This window comes from Portunus trituberculatus, chromosome 19 (genome assembly GCF_017591435.1).
Source record: "Portunus trituberculatus isolate SZX2019 chromosome 19, ASM1759143v1, whole genome shotgun sequence".
NCBI classification, from domain to species: Eukaryota; Metazoa; Arthropoda; class Malacostraca; order Decapoda; family Portunidae; genus Portunus; species Portunus trituberculatus.
Window position 1 is genome coordinate 4,214,547 of NC_059273.1, and position 12,954 is coordinate 4,227,500.

The window sequence follows — 12,954 nt, forward strand, 5'->3', positions numbered from 1 at the left end:
ATTCACAGCACAGCATAATCGAGATCGTGTTGGATTGCCATCCCACTTTGATCCAGGGCAGTTTACTTCTGGTGCAATCGACAACTGGGACCATGAAGGTGCCAATGTATCAGAACATGATACAGTGACTGTCCTATTCCAGGATAAGCCACCCTCCTCAATTCACAAACCAAAGATATCAGACACCGAAGTCAAACATGGTCCACAAGCTTTCAAGGAGGTCCTTCCGTGTCAGGTATTATCAGATTTCCACAAGCCTGCTCGACGCCCAGACATTCCCACTACCTATGATGTGCAAGAAGATGTTTACACTTCCTCCACAGCTGGATCAGCAAAACTGAAGGATTTGGCCTGGTCACTTGCACGACTAGATTTCAGTGCAGATAAAGTTTCAATCTACCCTCAGTCACAGATGATGCCATCCTGGAGTGCAAGCAATTCCACTTGGACTGAAGAGGACATTCCTGAGAAGAATTTGGCCTTTCTTCCAGTTCTGCCCCATCCAGTCACACAGTACTCTACAGTGTATACAGCAATGAAGAACTTCATGGAGATCAACTCCCAACTTGTCCAGAATGAGATACCTATGTACTGTGATGAAGGAGTGTACTGCATTGTTCGGGAAATACAGCTCTTGCGGCCAGATGAATTTCGCGCCTTGGTGCCATGCCTTGGGACATTTCACCTAATCAAAACTGTCCTCAAGTGCATTGGCAAGTCACTTGCAGGAAGTGGGGCCGAGGTCACTTGGCTAGAAGCTGGTGTCTTTGGTCCTACGGTTATTGAAAATTCTGTTTTGAATGGTGGCCATTACGGGCGCTGTCTAGAGGGTATGCAATCTCTCGGAGAAGCGTTTGAACGTCTCCTCTACCAAGAATTCTTTGCTGAGCAAGGCATCCATCCATACACCCAAGAGCTTGCCATCCTGAAAGACATTCAGTCTGCTGTAGAGAAGAAAGACATCACTAAGAGTCAGAAATGTATGGACAAGTTTCAAGAGAAATCCCTAAAGCTCGTTGACAATTTGGACAAATTTATCAAAGCACGGTCTGAATCTAATGAAAACTTCAAATTCTGGGCTACATTCTTGGATATGATGACTGTGGTGCGAGATCTTCTGAGGGCTGATCGTGAAGGACTTTGGGAGCTCCATCTGGATGCTGTACAACGTGCTTTGTACTTGTTCACTGCATATGATTCAACCAACTACTTGAGGTGGTGTTCTCTCTACCTGGAGGACATGAGACGTCTTCCTGAGACTGCACCATCAGTCTATGAGAACTTTGCAAAGGGAAACTTTTCAATCAAAGAAAAGCCTGGGCGATTCACTGCCGTTGGGGGAGACCAGAAATTAGAGCAAAGTATCAACCTGTCAACCAAGTGCTGTGATGGTGTCATTGGGCATGCAAAGCAAAAGCAGTATGTGGCTCAATGGGATTTGATCTACCATGAGATGATGGCGGTGAAGAATCTTCATCGCCAATACGCAAATGTGATGGACAGAACACACGAGACTTACAGCCATCATGAATCATCGCAGTCCACAACTGACCACAAAGAGTCACAGCTTCAGAGGATGATGCAATTCATTGATGAGAAAGGATCTCCACTAGCAGCAACATCTTCCACAACTTTGCAAAACTACGTGACAAAGGAGGTCATGACCGACAACATTAGAAAGGACATGCTGAGTGCCTTAAAAAAGGGGGAAGAGAGGTACCTGGAATTTAGGAAAGAAAGGCTCGTCGAGAAAACTGCCCGAATCAGCAGCACCATTCACCGTGCAAATCTGAAGACAATGAAAACCATCCACAACAAGCAACAGAAGACTATCAGGTCAACAGTTAGGGAGATGAACATAGCAGAGAGAAACATTGAGATTGCTAGGGAACGTGGCCTCAAGACCGAAGACCTCCTGCAATATGATGTAGTGCCATCCCCAGTGCTGTTTGATAATGAAGGAATGATGACTAAGCCTGCAAAAAGTCTGCTGATCAAGGAGTTAGAGGCAAATCTCAAACCTGAAGATTACAACTACAATCACAGAAACAATTCAGCTTTCGTATTGGATGTGATGGCCAACGTTCGGAAGGTGAACCTCAGCAAACTTTCAACATTTCAAGACCTACTTGCCACTTTCATTTCAACATCTGAAGGGTACCGCAGGTTTGGACGCTGTGATTTCGTCTTTGACATGTATCCAGACAAGGCCTCTGTCAAGGACAGTGAGAGGAAGAGGCGAGCTGAAAAGGTGCCCATAGAATACACCTCGATCGATCCTTCATCCCAGCTACCGAAACACATGGATTCCTTTTGGCCTTCCAACAGCAACAAAGATCTGCTCGAAAAACTAATCTACAAGTACATCTGCTCAAGTGTTTCCCCCATGGCAGAATACCCAACTGTGCTCGGTCAGGTGACTGGACAGGAGGAAGAATGGCAATGCCGCAGTATCTACAAAGGTGTAGAAAAGACCCTGCCACATTTGCAATCAAATTTTGAAGAGGCGGACCTGCGCATCCCTCTGCATGTCCTGGACTGCATTGAAAATGAACATAGGGTGTGTGTGGTCATTACCAGTGACACGGATGTGATTGTTGCTCTGCTGTACCATATGCCAGTGTTTCTGGGGAAAGGCCTGGAAGAGTTGTGGGTACGTGCTGGAGTTGGAGAAACCACTCGATATGTGCCTCTTCATACCATGTATACAAAACTTGGACATGACCTCTGCAGAGTCCTACCAGCTGTACACAGCCTTACTGGGTGCGACATCACCAGCAAAGTCGGCACAAAGAAGAGTGCCTTAAAGGCCAACCCAGAAAGATTGCTTAGGCATTTTGGGAAGTTGCCGACCCTGTCACAACCTACCATCAGAGATGCAGAACAGTATTTGGTCAAAGTGTTCAGACCAGTAAGTAAGGCCAAGAATTTCTCTGCCATGCGGGAAGAGGTTTTCCATCACACTAAAGGGACTTCACATCACAATCTGCCCCCCACCAGCCAAGGACTCCTTCCACATATCAAACGTAGCTACTACAATGCCTATAGCATTATCCATGCCTTGGAAATGGGTAATGAACACACAATCTCACTGATGGCAGAAGATTTTGGGTACAAGTGTGAAAAGGACCATTTAGTGCCTGAAACCTCGTGGAAGAGCCTGGAGCCCCATTGGACAGTTGTATGCTCCTGTACAGCATGTGCCAGGGCCACATGCCTTTGTAGAGCTGCCGAGACCAGATGTGTTAATTTCTGTCATTGCAAAACAGCGTTACCACTTTCATGTAAAAATCCATTCTAAAAGGAATACAGAGATACCATGTCAAAATCCACCTGATTGTGGCTTGTGCTAGGGATCCTCCGTCAAATGATGTCTCCGTCGTGACATTCAAACAGACAGTGAATCATAGAAATCAAAGAATGGTAATGTTAATGATGAGAGGACCCCATAAGGATGTTTTTCACCAAGTTTGGCTTCTCTACATTTGATGTTAGTGACTCAGGAAGCTTGCAAACCTTTCGTGACTTTCAAACTGAAAGTGAATTTTCATCAGAAAATCGCCAAAAATGCATCATTTTGGTCGAAAAATCATGTCAGTGCCATTGAAACATGTTATAAAAGTGTCTGCTATATCTCAACATGATAAATAAAAAGGATTTTTTACTCTAAGACTATTTCCTCGATGGTTATTAAGCCAAACCTGAATTCCAGCATTTCGGCCAAATTAAGCCGAGGTATAATTGCATACTGAGCTCTGCAGAGAAAACGTACCAGGTGCGAAAGTTCTACCCAACCTTTTTTGAAAGTCCTCATCATATGGAAGAGGAAAATGCATGGTTTAGCTGTAAAAGAGAAATGTACACAGACACCCCCAGAGCCTATACTATAAAGCATCTCCCTTTACACTAAAAAGCTAATAACTCAGAAGTAGTACATTGTAGAGTGAAGAGAAAGGAAAGATTTGTTGTAGGATAGGGAAGTGGTAGCAACGAGGGAAGGGGTGGCAGTGGTAGTGGTGGTAGTGGTAGTAATAGTAGTAGTAGTAGTAGTAGTAGTAGTAGTAGTAGTAGTAGTTGTTGTTGTTGTTCACGCTAAGGACGTGGACTGAAACGAGGTAGGTCCTGTAAGCTGTTAGTGCACCGGAAGGCATCTTATCTTCAGGTGATGACGGCAACTCTGACCCCTCGATCTCTACTCCTTACGGCTTAGCGCAGCCTTTTCCTTCTCGTCCTCCTCCTCCTCCACCTCCTCCCTCCCTTACATATTCCCTCTAGCTGATAAAACCAGTCTCCACTTATATCACCACTGAAATACCAACAAAAATATATAACGAATGTACACTATATTTCATACAATGTTCTTATTTATGCATTATCTATTTTGTATGATGCTGATAAATCACTCTGGTTCTGTCAATAAACCAACTGTGTGTGTGTGTGTGTGTGTGTGTGTGTGTGTGTGTGTGTGTGTGTGTGTGTGTGTGTGATCGCTAGCTACAGCCTCCCACTTCAAACTTTTCAACACACACCGCACCTCATCACCCTCTTGCTCAAGGACAGTGTATTACTACTAAAACTAACAGCTCGCTTCTCACTGAAAACCCTAGCAACCCGTGTGTGTGTGTGTGTGTGTGTGTGTGTGTGTGAGGAGCCTGGCAGTGATGCGCCTCAGTGGGTACTACATCACCACCCCGACACTCTCTTGTTTTCCCTAAGGAGTGGAAAGTTTACAGGGACGCGCGGCTCTTATCTTGGGCGACGAAGCAATCTCGGCCTTCCTTGCTGTGGCGATCCTTTCCTCCCCTTCTGACCCTGCCATACCCTCCCCTTTTACCCTACTCTGCTCTTGTTATACTTTGTCCTGTCCTTTCTGACCCTGATAAACCTTTTCCCGTCCTACTCGACACTGCTTTATTCTATCACACCCTGCTCTTGTTCTACTCGAGCCTGCTTCTTTTGCTTTGCCTTATCCTTTCTGATCTTGGTAGATGTTTTCCTATCTTGTTCTACCCTGGTGTGTGTGTGTGTGTGTGTGTGTGTGTGTGTGTGTGTGTGTGTGTGTGTGTGTGTGTGTGTGTGTGTGTGTGTGTAGCATTCCCCTTCATAGCCGCGATAACCTATGCCTCACCTCGTTTTTTGTTCTTCCTTATCCTTAACAGACACACACACACACACACACACACACACACACACACACACACACACACACACCTACCTGCCTCGCTTGTCGTGCCCAACTACCCATGCCCGCCACCGCTTCCCGCCAACGCTGCAAAAACTATCACACACACACACACACACACACACACACACTTCAGAAGCTGGTCGTGTGTGAGTCAGAAGATCGAGTGTAGGCACGTTCTCTCCTTCCTTCCCTTCGTTTCCCTTCCTAATTCCCCTTCACACTCTCACACACACACACACTCTCACACACACACTCTCACTCTCACTCTCTCTCTCTCTCTCTCTCTCTCTCTCTCTCTCTCTCTCTCTCTCTCTCTCTCTCTCTCATAAACAGCCATTACTGAGCGCGTCGCCCAAACATGCTCTGGGCGGGATTAGCGCGGCGCCTCCCAGCTCTCGTATCCTCAACGCTCCACCGCTTAACTAGACAATCCATTTATCCACATCAGCAAAAGGGAGGCGATGGACGGGAGGCTTCGGTGCTTTTTGCTGCTGGTCACGCCGAACCCTTGTCTTACTGTTGGTCCTTTTATCTACACACATGCTGATGCCCACATACAGTACATACACGCCTCAAATAGGAATTGACGTTATAGAGATACATTTTTCATATTTCCCTTTCCCTTGAAAACCATTTTCACTTCAAGACGTCTTTTCATGTTACAACAAAGCATTTATTCTTAATACTACTTTCATCTACCTAGATGCTTGTTAATGTTACTTGTAATCATTTCTAAACATTGTATTTTCAATTCTTTTTGACACTGTGTTGTCATATCTAGAAGTTTATTCGTGTTAAAACAGACCGTTGTTATCCATTTTTCCTTTCTTCGTGCCATCAATCTTACTTTCCGACACCCGTCATTCCACCGATAGGATCCCTGTGTTCCGTATGAAAATTAGTGGTTTTGGTAAGTTTTTAGAATTAGACAATATTCTCCTTAATATATTAATATCTCTGATGGGATTCCAGGTTAGGTAATCATCCTTTTGCGGGACGATCAAGGGAGGCAGCGCACCTGTAGACATCTCTGACCACAAAGGATATTAATCTAACCTGGTATCCCTCAGGGTTACTAACCTAATCTAATCTAACTTAACCCTAAAACTGGCTTACCGCAGTACCGTCGCTTCCTGTGTGTTTATAACTTAGAAAGATTCCGTGCACCGCCAAACAAACACCTTGTTGTTCACGGTAATTGCACTCCGATTGACACTTGGGACACGTCAAAGACTTGGAATAACACTGTCGTTATAAAGATTGTTAATGATGCGTCTTTTTTCTTAAAAAATATTACTCTATCACCAAAGTAAGTGAATAAATGCCTTCACAACCAGACATGGCGAGAGAGGGATCGAGAACTGCATCCTGACGTACTGACAGTCAGCCTTCTCTTACAAACTGAAAACCATTTTATTGGTTGATATTTTCCCTAATTTTTCATTAGTTATGAAGAACTTTACTCGCACGCACACCTCCAGTCAAGGTTCTAGAATAACACTAGAACAAACACTTTCTCTAACTCCTAAGATTCGAAACGACCCAGAATAACAATGGCGGCCAGGGGTTTTAATAATTATCATCATGACAAAAAAGCAACACAAATATCTCCAAGGCAAATATACTAACCTGAGACGGAAAGTCAGGGAGATAAGAGTGTCAGAATCTAGTACGGTAGGCAAATGAATTTCTGGCGTTCTAGAGGCTATTAGTTTGCGTTATTATTGCCTTAATATGGAGTTGTGTTTCTAAAGCAAGTGCATTGATATGTAACTATCAGTATAGACCATCATTCATTAATAGCAAAAAATTTCAAAGAATATCTGTAGTAACTTTTCACTTCAAATTATGGCGAGGCACAACTGAGCACACGTGAGGAACTGAGCATTGCTACACGGATTTCTGTCCAAGTTCCTAAAATAACGAAAGCGCCCGATTAATGCAATTTACGGAGGATGTGTGTGTGTGTGTGTGTGTGTGTGTGTGTGTGTGAGAGAGAGAGAGAGAGAGAGAGAGAGAGGCAGCAGCGTGTCGGAGACTGAAGCATGGCGTCGGGAAAGGGAAACATTGTGTAACGCGACGCCTCCTCATTCAGTGGGAGCTTCGTGGCCTTCACTGTGACACACACACACACACACACAGCAACTTCATCTTCTTCTAACGACTTTTCCCTCTTTGGTTTAATTGTTTCCTAGTTTCTCCTCCTATTCTACTACTTGTTCTCGTTCTCGCTCTCGTTTTCACCCTCACCCTTCCCTTACTACTCGTTTTCGTCGTCTTATTGCTCTTCTATACGTGGTCTTCGTGGCTGTCCTTTTATCCTACAATAGTAAGTAATTTTCATCCTTCCCACTCTCTTCTGTAAAGTTTTCTACCCTAACAATCTCCTAAGAATGTGTATAAATGATCTATTACTTTCTCATCACTGTTACTATCTCATTACCTTACTCTTATCTTTTAACAACCCTTCTTATAAAATACTCTTCAGTAGGAGGAAACAAAGATCACAGGAAGGTGGAATGATGGAGAGAAAATAGTGGAGGAGAAAGTAAAAAAGAGGTCGAGATTACCGAAAAAAAAAAAAAAAGAAGGTTAGTACAGAGAACTAGGGTGGTTAGAGTTGGTAAAGGGAGAGGGTAAGGTGGAGGGACGGTGGATTAAGTGGAATAATGTGGAGCAACAAGATGTGAGCATGCGTGTAATTCCCTCGGCTTTTCCTCCCTCTCTCCCTCCCCTTCTCAGCATGAGCTACGTAGCGCGGCGCCACAGCTGGTAGTGGGTTGGGGGTAGTGTAGCTGGACGAGGGGTTGGGAAGGGGAGCATGTGACAGACTACTAGTAGAGAAAAGGGTTGGGGAAGCTTATAGAGAAGCAGCATGGGGAGGCGCAAGGAAGATGCATGGAGAGCGGCAAGAGCTGTAGGGAGAAGCGTAAAGCGTAGGAGAAGAGCGTTCACAGGGCGTTCATGAGGATTATTAAGCACCAGAAAGCCTTATCATGAACGAGCACCAACGCGTCAGTACCTTACCACCACAACACCTATTTCTTGTATGTCGTTCCATCTCAGGAAAGTCGCAATGAGTGGTGTCGCAGAGCTTCATTCACACAGACACAAAGAAACACACGACACAAAAACAGACACACAGGGAGAGACACACAAATACCGAGACAGACAGCCAAAAATACACAGACACAAGAAACACAGACATGTAGCGACAGAACCTTACACACATACCCACGTCAACTGTATTACCTGAAGAACACACGAACCTTAGAAGCCGCTGGGTCCCCGTGCACGTCGCGTCACCAGCAGGGCGGCGGAAGATTTGCGCAGCTGAGGGCCCAAGACAAGGAAAGAATGAAAACCTGTTCTGGCGGGCCATTCGAATCCTGGGACGATTCAATATTACACGATTGTTTACAGAGATGTCGGGGATTCGAACCGCGATCCACTGATAAAGTGAACCATCTAACTCTCTACTTCGTTTTGGTTTTAACCCCTTCAATACTGAGCCGTACCTTTACCTTTAATTTGGGTATGATTAGATTATTTCATTGACATTAGGAAGGGTTTATGGTGTTCAGAAGATTAATGACCAGAGTCTTTATTATTTTAATCCCCACATAAGTTTCTGAAGTTGTATCAAATCAATAAGCAGAACGAATATGGAAACGTCATGGTACTGAAGGGGTTAATAGAGATAGACGGGGTGGGAGGAAATGTTTGTTTGGGGGATGAGGAGCAAAGAGAGTAGGGAGGGAGTTGTTCATTTACTTACGACAATGGCTTTGAATTAAATGTGTTTAGAGCGCAGTATTAAAAGTATCACTTGACAGAGAAGAATAGATGGAGTAGTTAAGATCCTTCACAGTGTAGGTAGTTATATTTCTGGCTTCCTCTTAAGCTTCCCGTTGCTCATGTTCTAGCTGCTATTGTTGATGTTATTCTTCTCTTCTTTGCTACCAGTCTTCATACATGCTTCCTCTTCCTTCATCTTTCTCTCCATCTTCTCCCCTTCTCTTATCTCCTATAGGATCTTTTCACATATCGCGATAGTTACCAGCCAGAGTTAACACCATTCTCTTTACCGCTGTTACAATTCTGCAGGAGTAATCTGGTCGTCAGGCGCAAAGTAGCGTTTTGCATCGCAGTCTGTATGAATGAACAGTTTAAGTGCGTGTAGTGTTGCTCATGATTAATGAACCCCATCTGGCCTGTATTCTGAAACGCTTAGCTCTCTCACCACGACTGTTTTCAAAAGCCACAGAGACGATTAACTGGGTTCTCAAGACTGTTGCTCTTCTTGATAATGTAGAAATCTTGTTAATCTGTCACCAGAACCATAAAAAGAAAGAAAAAAATGAAAACCAAGTAACTTCATCACGAATGGCACCCCGTGGGGGAGTCGCCTTGTTACGGTGACGGGGCGTGAAGTGTTGTCGACGGTGCCACCTCTGAGGGCTCATCTGTCCCATGGAGGGTTGAGTGCCCGACAGTTTCATGGACCCCCTTTTCATCGCCATCAATGTTGCAGCGTCCTCTCTTTCGTTTAATCAGTTTTAATCACCACGACTGTTTTCAAAGGACGCACAGATTATCATCAGTCGGGTTCCTAAGAGTTTTTTTTTTTTTTTCTTGTTAACAAAGTAGAAATCATGTTCAGGCCACTTGAACTGCAAAAAATAACCTTAAAAACCCATCTAACTTCAACTGGACTAGAGCCAATTGAAAGCAGTGTCAAGAATTTCTCCCGTTAATAACGTAAAAAAGTTTACTGATCTTTTTACTAGAACTGTTAACAACACCCTTGAAAACCTGTCTAGCTTCAACATGGAGGTGTTTCAGAGGACGCTTCCTGCTCTCTGTTCTCCTACACGGATTCCACCAGTAGCTAAAACCATAAAAAAACTCTTATAAACCTCAAAAAGCCTACTGAATGTAGCAGAGGAGCGCCTAGAAGTGTTTTAGAATATGGTGACGGTCTTTATCCTCGCAGCTTCTATCCCTACCACACTCACACCCATGACACCTCGTACCGCCGCTAATTGAAGCATTGGAAGGAGTTATTAGCTCGAGTTGTGTGTGCATCTCCTCGACACCTCCATCACTAAATCTGCGGCTGATCGGCGGCGTTTTAATCCCTGATGTACGAGCGGTCAGGGAGGCGGCGGTGACTAATGGCATTCTGCGCACACGTGTTTCTGTTCAAGACGCAAGAGAAAAGAGAGTGCAAAAGCGAGAGAGGGAGACAGAGTGGGGAAGCTTGAATCTGCACTTGGCGGCAATTTATTATCCTCTCTTTTTTTTTCCTTTCCCAAACCGAGACAACCTGTTCTTTCCCTGCCGTGTATATCATGAAAATAATTGCCCTTGTTCTCCCTGCGCACCCGATCCGCCGCCGTGACGCGCAAGGAGCATAACTCAGCGCGGGGCGGCAAGCGGAGCCCAGCCAGTCCCCGTGGGCGTGAAGGCGTGGCGTCATGGCGGCAGCGGCAACAGCAGGAGCCTGTGTGAATTAAACGATTTCTTGTTCCTGTCGAGCATTAAAGCGGTGTGGGGGAAGTGTTTACGGCGCGCCATGGGTAGTGTGGCGCTGCGGCGGTGCGGTGCGGTGAGACTCATTTGCATACGGATCTGGCGTGGAAAAAAGGGACCAGTTATTCAGTTTTGATGGCTAGAGAGAGAGAGAGAGAGAGAGAGAGAGAGAGAAGGATAAAGGCAAGAGTTCCAATGTGTTACCAAATTTATTATGATACATCGTCTTACATTACTTGTCTAGTGTTACAAAGACCCTTAAGAAGCTTACAGAGAGAGAGAGAGAGAGAGAGAGAGAGAGAGAGAGAGAGAGAGAGAGAGAATGACATAACCATCCAACCACCGACGAACATTTCCGACAAAACAACAACTTTAATTAACATATACCTGAATAAAAGATTAAATTAAAGATGGAAAAAATGGAGAGAGAAAATTTATATACATACAAACATGACACACACACACAGGAAGTGAACAAGGACACAACATTTCGCGACTGAACAAGAGGTGCGTGGATTCCTGATAACGCGGCATACAGGTAGAGTAGGTAGATTACAGGTAAAATCAAACACATACAGGTAGATTAATGAGTTATTACAGGTAGCATTTGTCCTAGAAGATCAAAATTGTCCCAGATTCCTGCCAGGTATAAAATGAAAATGATAACGATAACAAAAAAAAAAAACATACAATAATACACTACTTAAGAACCAAAAAATACAAGAATACACCTTCCTTATACCTACACCCAGAGCTGCTTCCCGTATATACACCTTACACCTGTATACACACACACACACACACACACACACACACACACACACACACACACACACACACACATACATACCTTTCTCTTATACTATATATATATAAGTCGCTGGGCCGCCCGTCTTTCATACACACACACACACACACACACACACACACACACACACACACACACACACACACACACTTAATACAGACCCTGTGTATTTCAAAGGCACACGAATGGGACTTGGATAAAAGAGGTCATTTCAGGTCATTACGTACAAAAAATGTCCTGAATTTGAGTCTAGGGTATTTCGGGGAGCCACCTTGAGTCACTGTAACCACCACCGTCACTACCGCACCGAGGAGGAGGAGGAGGAGGAGGAGGAGGAGGAAGTATAGTGGTGGTAATTGTGACGAGGGAAGTAGTGGTGGTGATTGGTGCATAGTTAGATTCATTTTCTCTCTCTCTCTCTCTCTCTCTCTCTCTCTCTCTCTCTCTGACACGAGTCCAGCACGTGATAACAGACACACACACACACACACACACACACACAGGAATTGAACAGTTTAGAAATTGATGATAGAGATAATGGTGTACACACACACACACACACACACACACACACACACACACAGAGAGAGAGAGAGAGAGAGAGAGAGAGAGAGAGAGAGAGAGAGAGAGAGAGAGAGATAAGAGAGAGAGAGAGAACACTGGAAACACACAAACTATAATAGCTCCTCACTTCCTCCGTCGCCATTCTCTCGGTCATTCACGCAGTACTGTTGTCTCTTAACGACACGAGTTACACCATCGCTTATCTTCACAAGGAGTGTCTTTCGTAGTAGTAATAGTATTATAAAGAATGAAAACATCACCAATTACCGTCAAGTGGCTATAAATTACTGTACCATCACCATCACCACCATCACAGTACCGATACCCTCCCAATCACGACAAGCACCGTCATCACTACATAGTAATGTCATCACCATCACTCGCGGTCATCACCAGCCTCACCACCTTGGCGGCAGTATCTCAGACGATGAGGTGTAGATGAGAGGCGAGAGGAGGCGGCGAGTGAGACACGCTGTGGGCTGCTTTCTTCCTGCAGGGTATCGGTGGTGGTGGTGGTGGTGGTGTGTTGCGTGGCCACCCACCCACTGCTCCTCACGTAGCGAGGAAGGAATTCACGAAGTAATGGTACGCGGTGTGATGTGTGATGATGGGCGGGGTGGGGTTGGGTAGGGCGGGGCGGGTGTGGGCGTGTTAGAGAGTGGCGGGCTGCGGCGTGAGGCCTGAGCTGCCCACCATGGAGCTGAGGTGGTTGCCGAAGCCGTTCTGCAGGCCGCCAGGCAGAGCCGCTGGCAGGCCGTTGGAGAGCGGGTTGGCGAGCGGGTTGGAGAAGCCGTTGGCTAGTGGCGAGGACAGCGGGTTGGGCCCCAGCGGGTTGTGGGACAGCGAGTTGCTCTGCGGCCCG

The 12,954-nt window shown here is 45.3% G+C and overlaps 1 protein-coding gene across 1 annotated transcript in view; it reads right to left on the reverse strand.

The window, feature by feature from the left end:
- Window positions 1-10,916: 10,916 nt before the first annotated feature.
- Window positions 10,917-12,954, reverse strand: part of LOC123506283 (paired box protein Pax-1-like) — a 56,405-nt gene continuing 54,367 nt past the window's right edge. Inside the window, exon 4 of the mRNA XM_045258238.1 lies at window positions 10,917-12,954. This exon is cut by the window's right edge and continues 411 nt beyond it. Within this exon, the coding sequence (XP_045114173.1) occupies window positions 12,744-12,954 (211 nt within the window). The 3' untranslated portion in view covers window positions 10,917-12,743.